Raw genomic sequence first — 21,595 nt, 5'->3', positions numbered from 1 at the left:
CTCTAAGAACAAGCTACGTCAATTTCATTCCCTTTTTATATGGGGCTACAGATGAGTCATGGGTCCCAAAACTCAACTGGCAGCTTAGAAGCTTGAGGGGCAGCAAAAGACCTTGTCAACCGGAAACTCAGTGGATCAAGAGCCCAGCAGCCAAGGCTCTTAGAGACCGTCCATCCCCACGACCCTGGACCCGGCCCCGTCAGAACAGGGCGGTCTGGGAGTGTAACTTAAAGGGACATGAGAATGTGTTTGTAGGATAACTACCAGGCAGGGGGCTCAGGGCCTCAAACAAACACCCGCTCTGGTGGGGAAGGAGAGTAAAGAGGGACAAGAGACCCCTGGCTTGGGGAAAAGACTGCCTTTCACGTTCAGAAGGGCAGTGTGACAGAAGAGGTGACTCTGGGGCTGGGGAGCCCACCCAGGCTCAGCAGGTCTGGAGGATGGGGGCTGGGAGGCTCCCTGTCTCAGCCCAACTCAGGGTCCAATGCAGGCTCAGTGAGAGCCCTCCCCAGGCTGGGTGAGGATACGGGGAAGGGAACAGAGTAGAATGCAGGGGAAAATGCGTGAACCCTGAACGGGTGCTTCTTCTAACACAGGCAGGCAGAGACATGCAGGATGGCTTCAACGAAGGAAAGGAAAACCAAGGCTGGCTGTAATGAGGGCTTCCTGGGAAGGAGAATGAAGGGTGAAATGTGATTTGAACAAGTCCCTAAAATGCCTAAGGATAAACCCTAACTTCCCCAAGAGATTGAAAACTAGATCTAGTAAACACGCACCAAGGACAAAGGGTTAGTAATTAAAAAAACAGCATGAAAACCCTTTGCGTTCAATTCTTTCGGAGATTTACGACCATATTACAGGCTCTGAAAAGACAGCAGTTTAGAATGTTTTATGGGAAACTAAACTGATTGGACGGAGAAGGCAATGGCACCCCACTCCAGTACTCTTGCCTGGAAAATCCCATGGACGGAGGGGCCTGGTAGGCTCCAGTCCATGGGGTCGCTCAGAGTCGGACACGACTGAGCGACTTCACTTTCACTTTTTCCTTTCATGCACTGGAGAAGGAAATGGCAACCCACTCCAGTATTCTTGCCTGGAGAATCCCAGGGACGGGGGAGCCTGGTGGGCTGCCATCTATGGGGTCGCACAGAGTCGGACACGACTGAAGCGACTTAGCAGCAGCAGCAGCAGCAAACTGATTGGAGGTAAAGGGATATCAAGTTTTTTAAGTTCTACCAGTTTATTGCTACCAACCCACCTCCCTCCCCCCTCATGCACGCGTGCTCAGTCATGTGACCCCATGGACTGCAGCCTGCCAGGCTCCTCTGTCCATGGACTTTTCCAGGCAAGAATACTGGAGCAGGTTGCCATTTCCTTCTCCATAAAGGGATATTTTTAGCATACAATCAACCCCCGAGTTTTCCTTTGATGTCAGTTGGGAGGTGGTAGGTACAGGTGGGTGTAGGGTAAGTGAGGGCCAAGAAAGTTATCAGAAAGGTCTTATTGGAAAAATAATATGTTTGGCCCTTCCATTTTTTATTCTCTTTCCTGCCTCAGATCCTTAGACCTACTTGGCTGGAGACTATATGTATGACCCCATTTTTGTAAAAAATAGGAAAAAAAACTACAGCATATAAATTTTATGTATGGGTATGCTTATAGGAAAAAAATGGAAGCATTGACAGAGTTTATTTTCTTCGGCTCCAAAATCACTGTGAACAGTGACTACAGCCATGAAATTAAAAGACGCTCTTTGGAGAAAAGCTATGACAATGCTTTTGACAGCAGATTGAAAAGCAGGGACAGCACTCTGCCAACAAAGGTCCATACAGTCGAAGCTGTGGTTGTCCCAGCAGGCAAGTACGGATGTAAGAGTGCGACCATAAAGAAGGATGAGCACCGTTCATCCTACAAAAGAACTGATGCTTTTGAACTGTGGTGCTGGAGAAGACTCTTGAGAGTTCCTTGGACAGCAACAAGATCTAACCAGTCCATCCTAAAGGAGATCAACCCTGCATGTTAGTGGAAGGACTTATGCTGCAGCTGAAGTTCCAATACTTTGGCCACCTGATGCAAAGAGCCAACTCACTGTAAAAGACCCTGATGCTGGGAACGATTGAAGGCAGGAGGAGAAGGGGCAACAGAGGCTGAGATCATTGGACAGCATCATCAACTCAACGGACATGAGTTTAAGCAAACTCAGGAAGACAGTAAAGGACAGGCGGGCCTGGTGTGCTGCAGTCCGTGGAGTCACAAAGAGTCGGACATTACTTAGTGACTGAACAACAACATTTACAGGTCTAAACAGACAGGTGTGGGTGATCATGGGCTAAATGGTTGACATCAGTTACCACGAGGGAGGCAGTATCACTTTTTTGCATGCACCTCTTTTCTATGTCATAATTCTGGCTTTTTCTTCCCACAATTAAAAAACTGGAGAAAAAGAATACAGTGAACGTTCTTATTTTGGATGTTTCTTAGCATGAAACGAACGGAGCCCCACAAACCCCTGTGTCTTCTGGTGCCAGTCCTCGCGGATGAGGTTGGAGGTGTGTATGACAACCCGGAGGCCCTCCTCATACAGCAGTAGCATCATTTTCCTTTAAAAACAGAAAAAGGAACGAGCAACGTTAACAGTACTCTCAAAACGCCTTCCTAGTGCAAACGCAATAGGTGAAAGAACTCTTACATTATCCAAACTTCAAAATTTATAGGCTCCGTTTCTTCTATACATCATCAAAGTCTGCCCAAGTGGCAGGCGGAAAACCACCTTCCAAAATGCTCGGAGTGTTGGATGACTGAAATTAACTTTTGCTCCATCCCGTCCACGTGGCCAGTCCTGGCACTGTAAAGCCCTCCTACTCCAGTCTGGCTCCTTATCATCTACTCTGCATCCCCATCACTATGAGGGACGAGAGGAACCTGCTTGCTCAGCCTCTGTCATCTCCTCTGCATCCCTGTCACTGTGAGGGACGAGAGGAACCTTCTTGTTCAGTGTTTTCAGGGTCTGCTCACACCCTTGTGCTATGCTATGGCTACCTAGCATTAAACCAAAACCAAACAAACAACTGCAACAGAATAAATTAGAAACTCAAGAGGATATTGCATATAGCTAAGTGCGGGTTCATGAAACTCTGGTTTCAGCACTTATCACTGTGGATGTGTGCAGCAGACTGAAATGACAAATGCATTTCCTACTGTGGGTTGCAGTTTAAGTTTGAAAGATGCTTCATTTTCAAGAGACTGATCTTTTTTTTTCTTCAGGCAAGGCTTTACTGGGGCCCCTGCTACAGTAGAGGGGAGTGAGAACAAATAACCACTGATCTTTCTTCATACTCCATAGACACCAGACTTGTCATGAGCCTGAACCTGGGCTTGAGGTGAGTCTTGCCTTTTATCCTTTATCCTCCCTTGACTCAAATCGGCTCTTGAGATTCCTTTCTTTCCGATGCGGCTTCCCCAGTTATCAGACTGTTTCTCTTAGTTGAATTCCAGTGAGGGGAGGGGGAACACCACACAGATAAGAGGTTCCCATCTGAGGCTGGAAGACCTAAGCACCTCTGTTCATCACTTAGAAGCCATCTGACCCCAAGGAAGTCACTGAAGACCCCGAATCATTCTGTGTCCCTCAGCCTCAGTTTCTCATTTGTAACATGAAGGATGAATCCTCTGTTCATCACTTTACAGGGCTGCTGTGATAATGAAACGCAATACGCATTTTGCTTAAGCGTTCCGTGTTTGCGTTCCTCTGTGCTTCAATGCCCTGCTTTACTCGTCATCGGCTACGAGATGATTCCTGGCCTCTTGATGGTTTTCTAATTATTTCAGGAACCTAAATTCTCTCCCCCACACCTAGCTAGAGATTTACTCAAGGCAGTAACTCTGCTTTATTTCCACTGAGGCCAAAACGCTACTTAATGTTTACTGATGGAAGTCAGTTTACACCTGGGGAAAAAAAAATGAACCACTCCAAAAACAACCCGAATACTATTTAGATAGAATGGAGTTAGCATTAAAAAACATACAAAAGCATATAAAAACAGAGAATAAGATTTAGCTCTTGCCAAAAAAAAAAAGAATTTACTCTAAGCTGGCAAACAGTAAATTAATGCAAAGCTGGAGAAAGACAGCTGTCGAGCCAATCTTCCCACTTATGAGAGGTGCTCCCTGAAACCTCGGCAAATTCACACACAGTTGCCAAATTAGCAGCTAGTTGTAATTAACAATAAGCCAGTTATGAATTCATGATGTGAGTTTTACAAATATTTCCATTAGTCAAGGCATCATTTACAGGGAAAATCACACACTAATGTCAGTGAATCCTATTAAACAGCACCAAGAACTGCTCTAAGGGGAGCCATGTTAATCTTTTCATAGACCAAGTGGCGTGTCCCAAGAAGGTCAGAGTTAAAAATGGATAAAAACACACAAAATGAGGTCTCCTTGGAAGAATGCTGACCTGCATATTATCTAGTAAGCTGTGTAGGGAGCAAAAGTGACATTTCTCACATTTGAAGCTGTTCGCTCATAGGGGAACGCCAAGCTAATATCTGTGGAGCATTTATTAAAAGATGCTTGCTCCTTGGAAGGAAAACTATGACAAACCTAGACAGCATATTAAAAAAGAGACATTATTTTGCCAACAAAGGTCCATCTAATCAAGGTATGGTTTTTACAGTGGTCATTTATGGATGAGAGAGTTGGACCATGAGGAAGGCTGAGTGCCAAAGAATTGATGCTTTTGAACTGTGGTGCTGGAGAAGACTCTTGAGAGTCCCTTGAACTGCAAGGAGATGGAACCAGTCCATCCTAAAGGAGATCAGTCCTGGGTGCTCATTGGAAGGACTGATGTTGAAGCTGAAGCTCCAATACTTTGGTCACCTGGTGCGTAAGAATTGACTCATTGGAAAAGACCCTAATGCTGGAAAGATTGAAGGCGGGAGGAGAAGGGGACGACAGAGGATGAGATGGTTGGATGGCATTCTGACTCAATGGACATGAGTTTGAGTAAACTCCAGGAAATAGTGGAGGACAGAGGAGCTTGGCATGCTGTAGTCCATGGGGTCAAAGAGTCAGACACGACTCAGTGACTGAACAACAGCGATTTATGTGCCAAGCACCTCACGAGAGCATGTTAAACCCCACCTAATCCAGAGGAGGCACGATCATTCCCAGTTTATAATGCCACTGCAGACTCCGTGGCTGGGAGAGGTCACGAACACCATCCAGGGCCCCACGTGAACCGGAAGCAGCACTTACTGGGGTCACACGTCTTGCACGCAGCGATCCTTGGGCACGGCTTCCCCAGTGGGGGGTGGGCTGCAGCTACTTCACGTTTCTGGGGCAGGTGCGGGCAGGGCTGGGTCGGGGCAGCCCAGGTGAGAGAGGAGACTGCATCCTGAGGGGAAGGACGAGGGCTTGCTACAGCCTGAAGGGGCGGGAGGCCCACCCTGGGCTCTGCGCACGGCTAGCCGGCCGTATCTGATGCTTCTCCCCCTCTGTGGATTCTCGGGGCCTGGGAGGGGCCTTCGTTCCCAGCTCCGGGGGCCAGCAGAAAGCCTCGGCATTCTAAAGCACCAGGAAATACATCCAAGGACAGCAGGGCATCTGGGAAGCACGGATGGAGCGTGTTCACTGTCGCCAAGAGGACCGTGAGCTCCTAGAGGACGCGGCTGCGTCTGGTCACTTCCAGATCCTCCGCGACACAGGTGCGGGTAAGACCGTGTGACCCCAGAGACCCCGCAGAGTCACCGCAGCAGCCTCACTCTGTTGGGGGGTGCCCCACACATTACCAGGAGCTGGAAGGCCTTCCTCCATTGCTAGTTCATGTCTGTCTGCCTCTCTCACCCAAAGACTGGAAGCCGCAAGGACAAAAGTCAGCCCGTCTCAAAACGCTTTATATCCCCTCGAGCTGGGCTTCAAGAACATAATTGATATATATATATTTTTTCATAATTGATATTTAATGAATAATTTTTAACACATTTTAAAATGAGCAACTGGAAGTAATTTCAAGACATGAGCTCAATCTCCTGCAAGATACTGGCGTTTTAACAAAGTGTAGGACTACACACACTACGGGGTGAGGGACAGTTCTTCCACCATCACTTCCCCAGGCACCTGCCACTCTGAATGAGGGAACCTCCTGGGTTTAACCCGCAAAACGCCTGTGTTGGCAGGGAAAGGAGGCATGGACTTTCAAAGTGTGTGTCTCTGGGATGGGGCGGGGGTGGGACTTGCAAAGTGTGTGTGTGTGTGGGGGGGGGCTGGGGGGATGGGCCAAAGGAAGCAGACAGTTTCACCAGTGAGGAAGCGACAGGAATGAGTTACGGGAATTCCCTGGCGGCCCAGTGGTGAAGACCGCATTTCCACTACAGGGGACACGGGTCCTACATGCCACGTGGCCAAAAATAAAAAAAAATTTTAACTAAAAAAAGATAAAATAAAAAACTTTAAAAAACAAAGTAAACTAAGAAGCTAAGTAAAAATAAACAGTTCTACTCCTGTCTCCAACACTAACTGGAGGAAAACTGCCTATTGACTTGGGGGCTCTAATCTATAAAATGAAGACAAAGGACCAAGCAATTTTTTGGAAAAAAAGAAAAGGATGCCCCACTGCCTCACATGTTACTGTGTCAGACCCAGGCTCTCCAAGACTACTTGCCAACACAGTTAAGTGTGCAGTGTGAACGTGCCTGAGAAAAGCTGGCTGCCGGCTTGGACCGTGCGTCCCGCACAGGAACCCAGCACTGCGAGCCTCGTGAACCAGGGTCCACACAACTGACAGGGCTTGCTGAATGTGTTTCCAAATTGGGAAGGTATTTAGGCTGAATTCCAGCTAAGGGTGGGGGACAAGGGTCCATCCGGTGGGACCCTTTCCGGGCAGGATGTCGACCCAGGACAGCTGACTGCTGCCGCCCACCAGCGGCTCCTGTGGACACCTGTCCAGTCCATTCAGCGCTGTTTGTATCCTGGGCTGAAATTAGCCTTCTGTGAGCTCTATGCCATTTAAAGAACAACTGATTCCCCAGTGACACGGGTGCTTGGGATCGCTCTCAACAGCCCTCAACCCCTCCATCTCAGTAAGGCTACCAATTAGGTGTGGTCGGTAAATGCGGCAACGTTTACACAAGAGCACCTACAACCAGAAGAGGTGGGGTGGGTAGGCGTCCTTTCACAAAGTGGCTCACGGCTTTCTGCTCTGGTTCCTTTCTGAAAACAGGCTGGCAAAATACAGCTTTAAGCTTACAAAGCAAATGATGAACACATGTCCTCGTTTTTGGCACAATATCAGGAAAACAGTGGTCACTGCAAGACTCAGGCAAACACTTCCACCTACGAGCTTCCTTGTTGCCTTAGGAACGGGAGGAACAGGTGCCAAAAGGGACAAGCCGGAAGCACCAGGCAACCTGTCCACTGCTGGCCCAGGAGCAAGACGAGGCTGTCACATTCAGAAGAGTGTGACATATTTCTAGATAAATTTGATTTACAAAAACACTGAAATGAAGGCAACCATGCCTTATTATTTTCTCAGCTAGAGAACCAATTATGTAAAAGAGCTCCATAAAAGTTTTAAGACGCAATTAAAACAGGAGTCAAGCTCGTATGTGTCACGCAGGAAGAGAAAAGTTTCTCCCGCCTATGGCTTGCAACGTCTCAGACACCACCCTAAGAGAATTTTCTGAGATGTCTTAAAGCAGGGACAGGTACCAGTCTCTTAGCCTGACGACTTCTTGCAAAACAGTTTTTCTTTTATTTACAGCACAGAGCTGACCTAACAATATTCTATTTGCCGCAACTTAGAATCTTACAAAAATCACAAGGTTTTCTTTAAAGCAGTGGAATCTTCGGGCATGTGACGGCCACATCTAGTCACTCATGACCACGGACCACAACCTACCCCCGCCTCCGCCCCCCCGGGGGGCTGTAAGGAAAGTCCTGAGCAGAGAGCGGAAAACCACATCACAGATTCAGACTTTGAGGCCCAGAGCCACCCTCCTGGCACCTGGTCTTAAGACTGTTAGGAAAAACTCCATTTCCTCTACTTCCTAACTGATTGCTTTCCCTCAACAAAATCATCATGTGTGAGTCCCTTTTAAAGACTGATTTCTGAAGAGCATCATTCAATCTTTTAAACTCATAACCTCCCCATTTCATAAAAATTGCTTACGTGTGGTGTGTTCCAAATGCAATATCCAACTTTGCCTAGGATAAAAAAGAGGTCAAGTCATTAAAAACAAACAACCAAACAAAAAAACCTCAACAATACCCATATCTATTGAAAATAAAATTATAAAAGATTCAGGTCAATTTTTTTTAAAGTTTTTACTGCCCTCTAGCGGGCAAGACCTTCACCACCAAGACAGCCTTTACAATAACAGCATCCAGTGAGGCTTATTTAAAAACAACTTTTTTTTTTAAGTTACCCAGAATGATTCAATACATACTGCATCTTTAATTACAGTAATTAGAAGCAAGAAGCAAAATTTCTTTAGTTGTCAGAAAACCCGTAAAAACAAATGAAATTCTATGCAAAGTTTTAAAATTAGACATTTGACTCATACAAGTACACCCAATAAGTTTTCTAAGCATATTTTAAAGAAACATTGAAAGTGGTGGTGCTAAAACAAAAGTTTTCTTGTATTTTTAACATAGCAAGTGTTGAAAGTAAAGATAATACATTATATCCATTTTCATGTTACAAAATGATACTTTTACAAACTGGGGGGTAGGTGAGGAGTAAAACATTCTATTCAACATCTGGTACAGCAAGACCATAATTAAGTAGAATAAGCCTCAAGATGAAAAAGTTAAATAGAGATGTCAAAAACAGCTTAGTAGCTAGGAATTCAGTGTATAGACAGACCCAAGTCCTTTCTTCACAGCTTCGTACAACTTTGGAAAAATACTTGACTCTCTAAACCTTGTCTTTCTCCTCTTTGAAATGAGAGTGTTGCTAAGAGATTCCGGGAGCTGACAGGAATGAATCAGAAATGCACCCTTAGCGTGGTCCGGAAGAGAAGCGGTACGGAGTGAGCGCCCCACACACGGAGGGCAAGCGCTGTTCAAGTCGGAGGGGCCCCTGCCCGCTCTCCCCAAATGGCCCCGTCTGCTGGGGGCGGCGGTGGCAGCTGGAATACACAGGTGAGAACCACACAGCCCGCCCTGGCGATGCTCTCGGACGGGTAGCCGCGCTCACTATCCTCACAAACTCAGGGTTTGGGGTGCTCACAGACCAGCGTGCGGATCTGCCACAGAGGAGTGGGCAGGAAGGCGTGACTCACGCCTTTGTTGCTGCTGTTGTTAATCGAAGAAGAGATGACTCACAATCTTGTGTTAGTTTCAGGAGTACAGCCAAGCGATCCAGTTCTATACATATACATACATGTGCGTATATATATGTGCATAGTATATATGTGTGTGTATAGGTATATATTCCTTTTCAGATTTTTTTCCCCTCATAGGTTATCACTATAAAATACTGAGTATAGTTCCCGGTGCTATACAGTAGGTCCTTGTTGGTCATCTATTTTGTACACAGTAGTTCCAGTGGTCATGTATGGATGTGAGAGTTGGGAGTGCCAAAGAATTGATGCTTTTGAACTGTGGTGTTGGAAAAGACTGTTGAAAGTCCCTTGGACCGCAAGGAGATCCAACCAGTCCATCCTAAAGGAGATCAGTCCTGAATATTCATTGGAAGGACTGATGCTGTAGCTGAAGCTCCAACACTTTGGCCACCTGATGTGGAGAGCTGACTCACTGGGAAAGACCCTGATGCTGTGAAAGACTAAAGTGGGAGAAGAAGGGGATGACAGAGGATGAGATGGTTGGATGGCATCACTGACTGGATGGACATGAGTCTGAGTAAGCTCCAGGAGTTTGTGATGGACAGGGACGCCTGGTGTGCTGTAGTCCATGAGGACACCAAGAGTCGGACACGACTGAGCCACTGAACTGAACTGAACACAGGTCTGGAAGACGGCTTGTTACGCCCTCTAGTGGCTTCCTTGAAGCAAGCTACCACCTCTCCTAAACTTTCCAGTACATGGGAAAAACACTTTGTATTTCCATCGATTTTATTGCCGGTTGTCAGGATTCCTGTGTCATTTATTTTCTGCCCATTGTAAATGCTATCCTACTTCAGTTTAACCTCTGCTGTCTTTGGAAACAAATGGAATACAGTTGGATTTTAGGCAACTGGTAATCAAAGGAGGATCCTGTGCAGAAGGCGAGCCAAGCAGGACGGTTAAAGCGATGGAGTGATCTAAAACTCCAACTACACGAAGTGCAGTGAGTTAGATCACAGGAACAATGTGTGAGAGGGGTTTAAAATTGATCAGATTGAGATTTCTCACTGTTTTTATCTTTAAAAAAATACACATATATACATAGTTAATATTCTAAAGCTGAAGAATGATAAAACACTTGGGAGCTGGAATTCTTTAATCTTGTATGAATGGAGGAAAAAGGACATTGGAAAGCAAATGGAAAATAAAAATAATCAGGTTCTATGTAATTTACCCTTGTCTCTGTACTCCAAGAGCAGAAATCCTGAGTCAACTGCACTAAGCTATTGGCCAGGAGAGAAAAGGGCCAAGATAGATTCATTCATCCAGCTGCTCAGGAATGGACTGACCCCCCTGCTCAAACAGGAAAAGGTGCACATTCACCAGCCACTTCAGAACCACCATAGGAAGGAAATCATAAGCGTAAACATCTCTTAATTCCTTGCTACCCCTGCTTCTTACACCAAATGCACACCCTTTCAGACATGGAGTCTAAAACAATGAGTCCGAAGGAAACTCCAAGACTCATTGGTCACACTGCATTTCCACGTACTAACTGGAAAGTATCAGGGCAAAATTACAGGGATATAGAAAGAAACAGAAAAATTGAGGTCAGGAGGAGAAGAGAGGGACAGAGGACGAGACGGTTGGATGGCATCAGGTCTGAGCAAACTTGGGGAGATAGTGAAGGACAGGGAAGCCTGGCAGGCTGTAGTCCATGCAGTGGCAAAAAGCTGGACACAACTGAGCGACTGAACAACGCCAACAACTACAGGAAAGAAGCTGGGCAACAGCCCTCTCTCTGCCTCCTCTCTGCTCTGGTCCCAGTGAAACAAGCCTGTTATGAGACCAGTGACTGCCCCTCATGGGGCTCCAATCGCATGCACTGTGCAACTCGCAAGGTAGCTTTCTAACAGGTTGGGTTTCAATCTGAGTCTCTCCAGTATCAAGTGATTCTTGTGAAAAAGAACTAAGGGCAGGACATCCCGGATGGTCTAGTGCTTAAGACTTTGCCTTCCAACGCAGGGGGTGTGGGTTTGATCCCTGTTTGGAGAGCTAAGATCTCACAAGCTTTGGTGCCTAAAAAAACAGAACGTAAACAACAGAAGCAATATTGTAACAAATTCAATAAAGACTTCAAAAATGATCCACATTAAAAAAAAAAAGTCTTAAAAAGGATCTAATGGCTATGGGTAAAATGTCAATGGCAGCTAATATAAGTTAGGTAGGTGGTCACAATAAAAGCTACCAGTTTGAAGCTGCCCTCACAGAAACTGCCACTGAATTGACTCCAGAGAACCTGCTCCATGTTGAAACCTCCATTTCCAGAGGGCCATGGAAAAAAAAGATGTCAACCAGCGGACTGGCAGCGTGGGGAAAGATAGGGAACCCTTGATACACCAGGTGCAGCTGAAGAAAGCAAACGCTGGAGCCTGAATGAGAAAACTAGGAAGACGAAATAGATGACTTCAAACACGAGAACCACCAACACCAGCAGGAGGCTGTGCAACCCCAGGGGGGACGGGGGCCCAGGCGGGAGGGAGGCCGGACACCGCGGCCAGGCCACACTGCCCAGATACCTGGTGACAAGCTGTGTGAAGGAACCACCGACACCAGCAGGAGGCTGTGCGACCCCAGAGGGAGACGAGGGCCCGGGCGGGAGGGACGAGGGCCCAGGCAGGAGGGAGGAGGCGGCCCCGCGGCCAGGCCGGTGCCGATACCTGGTGACATGTTGTGTGAAGGTATTTTTTTTTTTTTTTGAGGAGATTAACATTTAAATTAATGAATTGGAGCAAACTCCAGGACACAGTGGAAGACAGAGGAGGCTGGCATGCTACGGTCCATAGGTCACGAAAAGTCAGACACAACTTCGTGACTGAACAGCAACATTTAAATCAGTGGACTGTAAGGAAAGATTACCCTCCAGAATGTTTGTGAGCCTTAGTCAGTAACTGAAGTTGTTAGGACAAAACAAAAATTAAAAGACCGGTTCCCACAAGGAAGAGGGATCAGTTTCTAGTCGGTCTTTGGACCCAAACTGTTAACATCAACACTTCTCAAGGTGTCCAGCCTACCCTGCCGATGGTGGACTTGCCAGCCCACACAATCATGTGAGCCAGCTCTTCTACAGTAAATGTCTCTACAAATTCAAACACTCACGTACAACCTTACTGGTTCTGTTTCTCTGAAGACTCTGACTAATTACAGAGAAATTGGGTCAACACAGAGAAAAAGCTTTCAACTATGAGGGCTACCCACAAATAGGACAGGCGACCTCAGCAAGTATTTAAGCCAAGGCTGGACAGACGTCTGCTGGTGATGCTGGAGACAGGACTCCTGCATTGGGAGGGTGGACATGCGGAAGGTCTCCAGTTCCTCCCTGCTCTCAGCCTAAGCGTGATCTCGAAGGGCAATACGCAGCTTACCTGGCAGAGGGTGATGTTCCCATAAGGCTTCGCCTCAGCAAGGAGGTGAGCCTTTGCTTCCCGTTTGTCGCCATGCACAAGCAGGACTGGTTTCTTCCTGAAAGGAGATCACAGGTATTTGAAATCCCTCATTTATGAAGCTGGTCTGGTACCCAGTGAAGGAACACTGACCACCGACATGTGTGTCTGGCCTGTGTGGTGACTGAGTGCAGGGTCAGCACAGGGCAAGTGATCAGTTAACCTTTGCTAAGTGGTTACCTTTATAAGGGGACCCCGTGGCCTGATCCTGAATCTGCAGTGACCCAGAGGGGCTGGGACTCAAGATCCTAAGTCCTTGAGTAACTATCTTCTTTGGTCCAGAAGGACGCATCATCAGCTCTGTGTTATCAGATTAAGAGATACACATTTAATGCTGTTGAGTGTGATGCTATTTTCTCTCCCTTGTTTTGGACCAAACAACAGGTCACTTCCTCACTAGCCATCCCTTCATTAAACACCTACTGTGAGTGAGGCCTGCACCACATCCCCAGGATACAAGAGTGAAAGGGCCTAGGTCCACACATGCGGATTTACTAGGAGGTGAAACAGAGCCCAATGCACATTAAAAATGCCCTATTTTTCAATTCAAAAGGACAATATAAAAATATTCTGCAGGAGCACTGTTTACAGTAGACGAGACATAGAAGCAACCTAAATGTCCATCGATAGAGGACTAGATAAAGAAGATGTGGTATATATATACAATGGAATATTACTCAGCCATAAAGAAGAATGAAATGATGTCATTGGCAGCAACATGGATGGACCTAGAGAGATTCATACTGAGTGAAGAAAGTCAGAGAAGGAGAAATACCATATGACATCCCTTATATGTGGAGTCTAAAAAGAAATGATACAAATGAACTTACTTACAAAACAGAAAGAGACTTACAGACATAGAAAAGGAACTCATGGTTGCCAGAGGCGGGGAAGGGATAGTTAGGGAGTTTGGCAAGGTCATGTACACACCGCTATATTCAACATGGATAACAACGACCAACTGTACAGCACATGAAACTCTACTCAATGTTATGTGTCAGCCTGGATGGGAGGCTGGTTTGGGGGAGAATGGACACATGTATATGTCCGGCTGAGTCCCTTCACTGTTCACCTGAAACTACCACAGCATTATTAACTGGCTAGACCCCAATACAAAATATACAAAATAAGAAGTTTAAAGTTTGAAAAAGAATATTCTGCAGTAAGAGATTAAAAAAGGCTTTTAAGAGAACCATGATCTACTCTGGTTAATTCAAAGTGAGATAATCCTTAGAAGTCAATATATTTTTACAAGCTTGCCCAACAAAACAAAAATTGGATTTTTCTCCAACAAGCAATCAAGTAAGATGAACAACTTCCACGGTCATCAGTCACATGCAGAATGATTCTCTGTCATACATGAAGGGACAACTGAAAAGAAACATGACAGAAAACACTCGTCTGGGACTGACGCCCAACCCCTAACAGCTTTATGCTCATGTGTTTGGGAAAATAAAACAAAGAAACACATCTTCTCAGTTGCTTTCTATCTGGAACAAATTTTCTGTTCTGCAACCAGAAAAACAGTACAGAGAATAATGTAATAGATAATCATGCCTCTACTGTCCAGAAACTGTTTGTGTTATCAGATCATCAGGTTGTTTTTTTTAAAAAAAGATTAAACATTACTGACAGAAGTGCTGGTCTTCATTAATTAGTTCAAATTGGCATGTGCATGCTCAGCTGAGTCTGACTCTTTGCGACCCCATGGACTGTAGCCTGCCAGGAATCTCTGTCCATGGGATTCTCCAGGCAAGAATACTGGAGTGGGCTGCCATTTCCTCCTCCAGGGCACCTTCCCAACCCAGGGATTTAACCGGCCTCCCCTGCACTGGCAGGCAGGTTCTTTCACTGAACCACCAGGGAAGCCTCACTTCACGTTTGTTAGTGTTCTAAAAGCTGTCACAAAAAGGCTTCAGGATGGTTCATTTTTTGTGTCAACTGCACGGGGCCAAGAGTGCCCAGATAAAACATTATTTCTGGGTGTGTCTGCGAGGGCGTTTCTGGATATGATGCACATTTGAACTGGTGGCTCAGTAAAGCAGACCGCCCTCCCTAATGTGAGCAGGCATCATCCAGTCCTTCGAACAGGCTGGAGAAATTTTCTCTCAGATTTGTGTGCATGCATGCTCAGTTGTGTCCAACTCTTTGCAACCCCATGGACTGTAGCCTGCCAGGCTCCTCTGTCCATGGAATTTTCCAGGCAAGACTACTGGAGTAGGTAGCCATGTCCTTCTCCAGGGCATCTTCCTGACCAAGGATTGAACCCTAGTCTCCTGCACTTCAGGTGGATCCTTTACCACTGAGCCACCTGGGAAGCCCTGGTTTAAGTCACTGTTATTTTCGCTTTTCTGTTACATGCAGCTACAACTAATCTTACATGTTACAGGTTTGAGTGTCAAAGTAGCTTGGGAAATTTCAACAGCATTCTGTCTATTAGGTCTTCCCTGGTGGCCCAGATGGTAATCTGTCTGCAATGCAGGAGACCAGGGTTCAATTCCTGGGTAGGGATACCCTGGAGAAGGGCATGATAACCCACTCCACTGTTCTTGCCTAGAGAATTCCATGGACAGAGGAGCCTGGTGGGCTACAGCCCATGGGGTCACACAGAGTCGGACACGACTGAGTGACTAACACACACACTCTATTATTAACAATGAAAGTTCGCACAGTCTGATGTGCTCAATGCAACATGGACTTTGAGGAGCCTGACAACCATTTTCCTGCATGTGTATCCCTCCACTTTACTTGCTGCTACGGGATTCTGCCAAGTGGATATACTGGAATTGGGACAGGTGGCATGTCACCGTGCAATGGGATCTTTATTTGGTCTGCACTGCCTAACATCACCTCCATATCTGCGTCATGGAAGGCCCTATGACTCCTGAATTAACTTCTGAGCTACAGAAGAATCACTTGTGAAACAAGAGAGACTCAAAAAACAACCAAAAAAACAAAACAACAACCCAGCATCAAAGTGCTAAGTGAAGCGTAGGCTTACTGGTCAAGAACGCAGGTGGCAATGACCTTTTCCTTCCTATGAACGCTGGACCTAAAATTCTTTTATTCAGGTTGAAATTTGTCCTACCCTACTTCTGGACAGAACAGAGGGACATGCTAAAATCTGTATTAAGAAGGCTGGTGATAAGTTTAGATTAAAAAAAAAAGGCTGTTTTCCCATTATAATAATGTTATAAAGATGTCAATAGTTTCAAAAGAAATATTCAAAGAAAGATGGACAGCAGGTGCCTGAGAAACACAGATCTTGTGTTTTCAAGCTCCATTAATTAGAGTTTTGACGTCATCCATCATTCTGCAGAACTCACCTGAACTCTGGTGGATACTGTCTTATGAGCCAGTTCACGTCAAAGCAGTAGTTAAACTAGACGGGAGGAAAGAAAAGACGTCATGGGCTATTCAGAAAAGCAGTTCATAAGAACTGTCTAGTTACTGAACTGAAAGAGACTCTAAACTACTCATGAACTACACACATTGTTATTTATAAACGTAGACTGTTATGCTGCAATACTCACAAACCTAAAATACACGCTGAGGGGAATACACGGCTTAAAGGTTCTGAGTCAGTGGGGGAGTGCCTGAGAAAACAGAAGATTATCTCTGAACACTTTGGCAGCATTTGTATTTGGTTGGTCCAAAAGTTACTTTGGGTTTTCCATGATGTAATGAAGGGGCTTCCCTGGTGGCTCAGACGGTAAAGAACCTGCCTGCAATGCCGGAGACCCTGGGTTGGACGATCCCCTGGAGAAGGGGGACTCTCTCAGCTGCAGTGTGTGCAATCCATTGAGTTAGGTTTGTAAACAGGCGTCTGGAATCGGACACTCACTATGGGCTTACGACAGTTGCGTCAGACTACGAGTTCTGGACCTGGCCTACCTACGGGTGTCCTCCCCGTGCCCAGGCAATCCCCGGCCCTCTCCTGAACATAATGACTCATCCTAGCCGGGAGAACACACACAAATTCACCCCCTGTTCCATCTGGAGACCAGGATCTCTGCCTCCAAGCACAAGGTGAAGCACACAGGAAGCTTTGCCTTCTTTAGGGACAAGACCTTGTTCTATCTGCTGGAGAGCCTGGCACCTTAAGGTGATTTATCAACACAAAGGGACCAGGCCTGTCAGGCAGGAGCAATCAAACATGCAGACACACCCTCATCCATAACTTCTCCTCATTTCTCTTTGGAGGGTGTGGGAAATTTCTCATTTATTTCTCTAAATCAAATCAAACCTGATGTGGCCCTCACCCCTCTACCCACACCTCCCAAGGAGCTGCACCAGAGTCCTGTGAGATTATTAGTGTGCCAGAGAGAAGTCCCCCGGGGTGGAACTTCCAGGATGATTTCCTGGCCAGTCAGAAGCCCCAGTGAGCGTGCATCCGCGTTCCGGGCTGATGGATCCCACACCCGTGGTGCTGGGTGCTGGGCTCCAGGCAGCTGCCATCTTGGGGACCCTGCATGGGACTGACCCCCAGGTGCCCCTGCTCAGTCTCCTACAGAGCGGTTTATGTGTCCCCCTCCCGTCCAAAGACCAAGCTGGACACTCACCTGAGCTGAAGAAACAAGTGTCCCAAAGAGAGGAGATAAAATATCTGAGGAGACAAAACAGCAAATCCATAGTTTGATAAAAAATTACCTAACAATGATCACACTTGACTTACTAAACAGTCACTGACGAGCAGAATTTGGCTTAGAAAACGGTGCACTGAAGAGTTACTATGAGGCTAGACTTTAACGTTCCAGAAAATTCAAGAGAAGGTTTCCCTGGGCTGATAGTATTTATTACGTATCACTATTATTTAACCGAACATAATGGGAAAAAAATCAAGATCTACAACTTCAGTTCTGGATGACTAGTCAATTTTAGAAACTGCCAATGAGAACCATAATGATACACATCCTTCCTTTTTCCAAATCTCTTAAATTTAAAAAAAAATTTTTTCTTCTTCTATTTTTGGGCTGCATGTGACTTGTGTAATCTTAGTTCCCTGACCAGGGACTGAGCCCGTGCCCCCTGCAGTGGAAGCCGAGTGTCTTAACCACTGGACCACCAGGGAAGGGAAGTTCTGGAAGCTCCTGTCTTAAAGGGAGAGTTGAACAATCAAAGAGAAATCATGATATGTTTCCCATTGCCTCCCACTGCAGCTCCTCTTTCTACCTTTTTAGATTATCTGAAGTTCCTCTTCCTCCATGAGATCTTCTAAATAACCTACAATTATGACATTTGCTGGTGTGGGATACCAACCTTAGGAGCATGCATTCTGATTCCAGAATGAAAGTGAAAGTTGCTCAGTTGTGTCCGACTCTTTGCAACCCTATGGACTATACAGTCCATGGAATTCTCCAGGCCAGGAGACTGGAGTGGGTAGCCTTTCCCTTCTCCAGGGGATCTTCCCAACCCAGGGATAGAACCCTGGTCTCCCGCATTACAGGCAGATTCTTTACCAGCTGAGCCACAAGGGAAGTCCTGATGCCAGAATACCTGCATTCAAATACCCAGTTCAACCATATCCCTGTGACTTTGGGCAGGTTTATTGAACTTCTCTGCAGATCGGTCATGGATCCAAGGAGGACAACAGTTAACATCTACTCACAAGGCCGCTATGAGAATTAAAGAGGATCACCTATATAACCCACATAAAAGCTCCTATCGTAATATTACCTCCCCTTCCTTTGTATCTTGGTGCTAACAGCCAGCGTTATCAGCTTATTATATACAGCAAAACCCTGCATAGCTCTCTATTCCCTGTTTCAATCTCTCTCAATGACACTGAAATCTATCTTGCATTTCCTCAGAGCAGGTAGACATTAGCAGAAAGGAAAAATAAACAACTTGTAGAATCAAACTCTTTATAGCATGGAATTAAATACACCAATCGAAGTAGCACTACAAACAAAGCTAGTGGAGGTGATGGAATTGCAGTTGAGCTATTTCAAATCCTAAAAGATTTGAAATATGCTGCACTCAATATGCCAGCAAATTTGGAAAACTCAGCAGTGGCCACAGGACTGGAAGAGGTCAGTCTTCATTCCAATCCCAAAGAAAGGCAATGCCAAAGAATGCTCAAACTACCGCACAATTGCACTCATCTCACAACGCTAGTAAAGTAATGCTTAAAATTCTCCAAGCCAGGTTTCAGCAATACGTGAACCATGAACTTCCACATGTTCAAGCTCGATTTAGAAAAGGCAGAGGAAAGAGAGATCAAATTGCCAACATCCGATGGATCATCGAAAAAGCAAGAGAGTTCCAGAAAAACATCTATTTCTGCTTTATGGACTATGCCAAAGCCTTTGACTGTGTGGATCACGATAAACTGTGGAAAATTCTTCAAGAGATGGGAATACCAGACCACCTGACCTGCCTCTTGAGAAATTTGTATGCCGGTCAGGAAGCAACAGTTAGAACTGGACATGGAATAACAGACTGGTTCCAAATTGGGAAAGGAGTATGTCAAGGCTGTATATTGTCACCTTGGTTATTTAACTTATATGCAGAATACATCAGGAGAAACGCTGGGTTGAGTGAAGCACAAACTGGAATCAAGATTGCCGGGAGAAATATCAATAACCTCAGATATGCAGATGACACCACGCTTATGGCAGAAAGTACAGAAGAACTAAAGAGCCTCTTGATGAAAGTGAAAGTGGAGAGTGAAAAAGTTGGCTTAAACTCAACATTCAGAAAAACTAAGATCATGGCATCCGGTCCCATCACTTCATGGCAGATAGATGGGGAAACAGTGAAAACAGTGGCTGACTTTATTTTTCTGGGTTCCAAAATCACTGCAGATGGTGACTGCAGCCATGAAATTAAAAAGACGCTTACTCCTTGGGAGAAAAGTTATGACCAACCTAGACAGCATATTAAGAAGCAGAGATGTTACTTTGTCAACAAAGATCCATCTAGTCAAGGCTATGGTTTTTCCAGTGGTCATGTATGGATGTGAGAGTTGGACTATAAAGAAAGCTGAGTGCTGAAGAATTGATGGTTTTGAACTGTGGTGTTGGAGAAGACTCTTGAGAGTCCCTTGGACTGCAAGGAGATCCAACCAGTCCATCCTAAAGGAAATCAGTCTGGAATATTCATTGGAAGGACTGATGTTGAAGCTGAAACTCCAATACTTTGGACAGCTGACGGGAAGAACTGACTCATTTGAAAAGACCCTAAGCTGGGAAAAGACTGAAGACGGGAGGAGAAGGGGACGACAGAGGATGAGATGGTTGGAAGGCATCACCGACTCAATGGACGTGAGTTTGAGTAGACTCTGGGAGTTGGTGATGGACACGGAGGCCTGGTGTGCTGCAGTCCACGGGGTCGCAAAGAGTCAGACACGACTGAGAGACTAAACTGAACTGAAATACACCAACATTTATACATCACACACAAGATGTATTGGTTTGGCCAAGAAGTTTGTTCAGGGATTCCACAAGCTGTTAAAGAAAACCCTGAAGGAAATTTTTGGTCAATTACACGTTTGATATATGATTAAAATACTATTCACAGTGAACACAATCTGTTCTTGAATGTGGGCAGAAAGGTACTGTGAAATAAGGGCGACAACGTTTGTTTTGTGCGCCTGCTATGTAACTGTGTGAACATGCTGTGCTGGGCACTTCATGTGTTTTCTCCCCGACCCCGTTTTTTTTTTTCTGAACCCCCAGTTTAAAGGTAAGTAAACTGAAATTTTGAAGAATGTTAGGTCCTTTGTTTGCTGAAGCTGCAATACTTTGGCCACCTGACTTGAAGAGCTGACCCACTGGAAAAGACCCTGATGCTGGGCAAGATTGAAGGCCGGAGGAGAAAGGGACAACAGAGGATGAGATGGCTGGATGGCATCACTGACTCCTTGGACATGCGTTTGAGCGAGCTCCGGGAGGTGGTGATGGACAGGGAGGCCTGGCGTGCTGCGGTCCATGGGGTCGCAGAGTCAGAACGACAACAACAAAGGTCTTTTGTCAGTTACCAACACAGCAGGCAAATGCTGAGGCCGGGATTCAAGTCTTGTGTCCAGGATTCTAGGGCTCCTGCTGGCCTCTCACAGCCTTGTTTCCTCCCTGCACCCAATACCTCTGACCCCAAGTGCAGTGGGGAGTGTGGGGAGCTCCCTCACAGACCCATCCTCCAGGCACCAGCTGCCTGTCCTACAACTGAACTCAATTCTGACACCATCCACCTGGAGCTGGCATCGGACCCCACAGGTGAAGGGCTGCCCCCATCTCAGACTCAGAGGCCAGTCACAAGCCCAGACCCCCTGCACTTTTAACCTATACCCACCACCTCTCTCCTTGGGTTTGATAATTTGCAGCAGCGCCTCACAGAACTCAGGAAGGCCCGTTGATCACCAGATCACCAGTTTTTTATAAAAGGATACAACCTGGGAACAGCCAGAGGAAGACATGCACAGGGCCAGGTATGAGGGAGGGGCTTGCCACCCCCTTCCAGGTGCACCCAGGCCCAGCACCTTCTGTACACACCAGCCTGGAAGCTCTGCAAACCTCTAAAGGGAGGGTTTTGGTTTGTTTTATTTTTTGTCTTTTTTTAATAGAGGCCTCATTACATGGGCAAGACTAACTAAATCACTGGCCACTAGGGATTGACTGGACCCCTCCCCAGAGGTGGGAGTTGGAGCTGCAAGTTCCAACTTTAACCACAAGGTTGGTTCCCCAGGCATGAGCCCCATCCCCCCACTCCTAGGGGCATTCCCAAAGTCTCCGCATTAAAATAAACAGGTGTGGTTGAAAGGGGCTGGTTATGAATAACAAAATACACTTCTTTCACCTTTAATTA

At 46.0% G+C, this 21,595-nt stretch overlaps 1 protein-coding gene across 25 annotated transcripts in view; it reads right to left on the bottom strand.

Annotated features, from left to right (window-relative positions):
- TDP1 (tyrosyl-DNA phosphodiesterase 1) overlaps window positions 1-21,595 on the bottom strand; it is a 72,972-nt gene that overhangs the window by 47,362 nt on the left and 4,015 nt on the right. For 16 of the 25 annotated variants that reach the window (XR_014059750.1, XM_081510854.1, XM_081510857.1 and 13 more), the window contains 5 exons: window positions 17,353-17,396; window positions 16,117-16,172; window positions 12,713-12,809; window positions 8,171-8,205; window positions 2,508-2,600 (listed from right to left, as the gene is read on the bottom strand). Coding sequence is in view for 24 of the 25 variants with exons in the window: in XM_081510854.1 (XP_081366980.1) it covers window positions 2,508-2,600; window positions 8,171-8,205; window positions 12,713-12,809; window positions 16,117-16,172; window positions 17,353-17,396 (325 nt within the window). In the remaining variant the exon portion in view is untranslated. The remainder of the gene's footprint in view (window positions 1-2,507; window positions 2,601-8,170; window positions 8,206-12,712; window positions 12,810-16,116; window positions 16,173-17,352; window positions 17,397-21,595) is intronic. The other 9 variants (XM_081510864.1, XM_081510858.1, XM_081510861.1 and 6 more) reach the window with 2 other exon arrangements.

The sequence above is a fragment of the Giraffa tippelskirchi genome, chromosome 7 (assembly GCF_054371585.1).
Source record: "Giraffa tippelskirchi isolate mGirTip1 chromosome 7, T2T-mGirTip1v1.2.pri, whole genome shotgun sequence".
Classification (NCBI taxonomy): domain Eukaryota; kingdom Metazoa; phylum Chordata; class Mammalia; order Artiodactyla; family Giraffidae; genus Giraffa; species Giraffa tippelskirchi.
The sequence above is the reverse complement of the archived record's forward strand: the minus strand, read 5'-3'. Positions and strand labels throughout refer to the sequence as shown.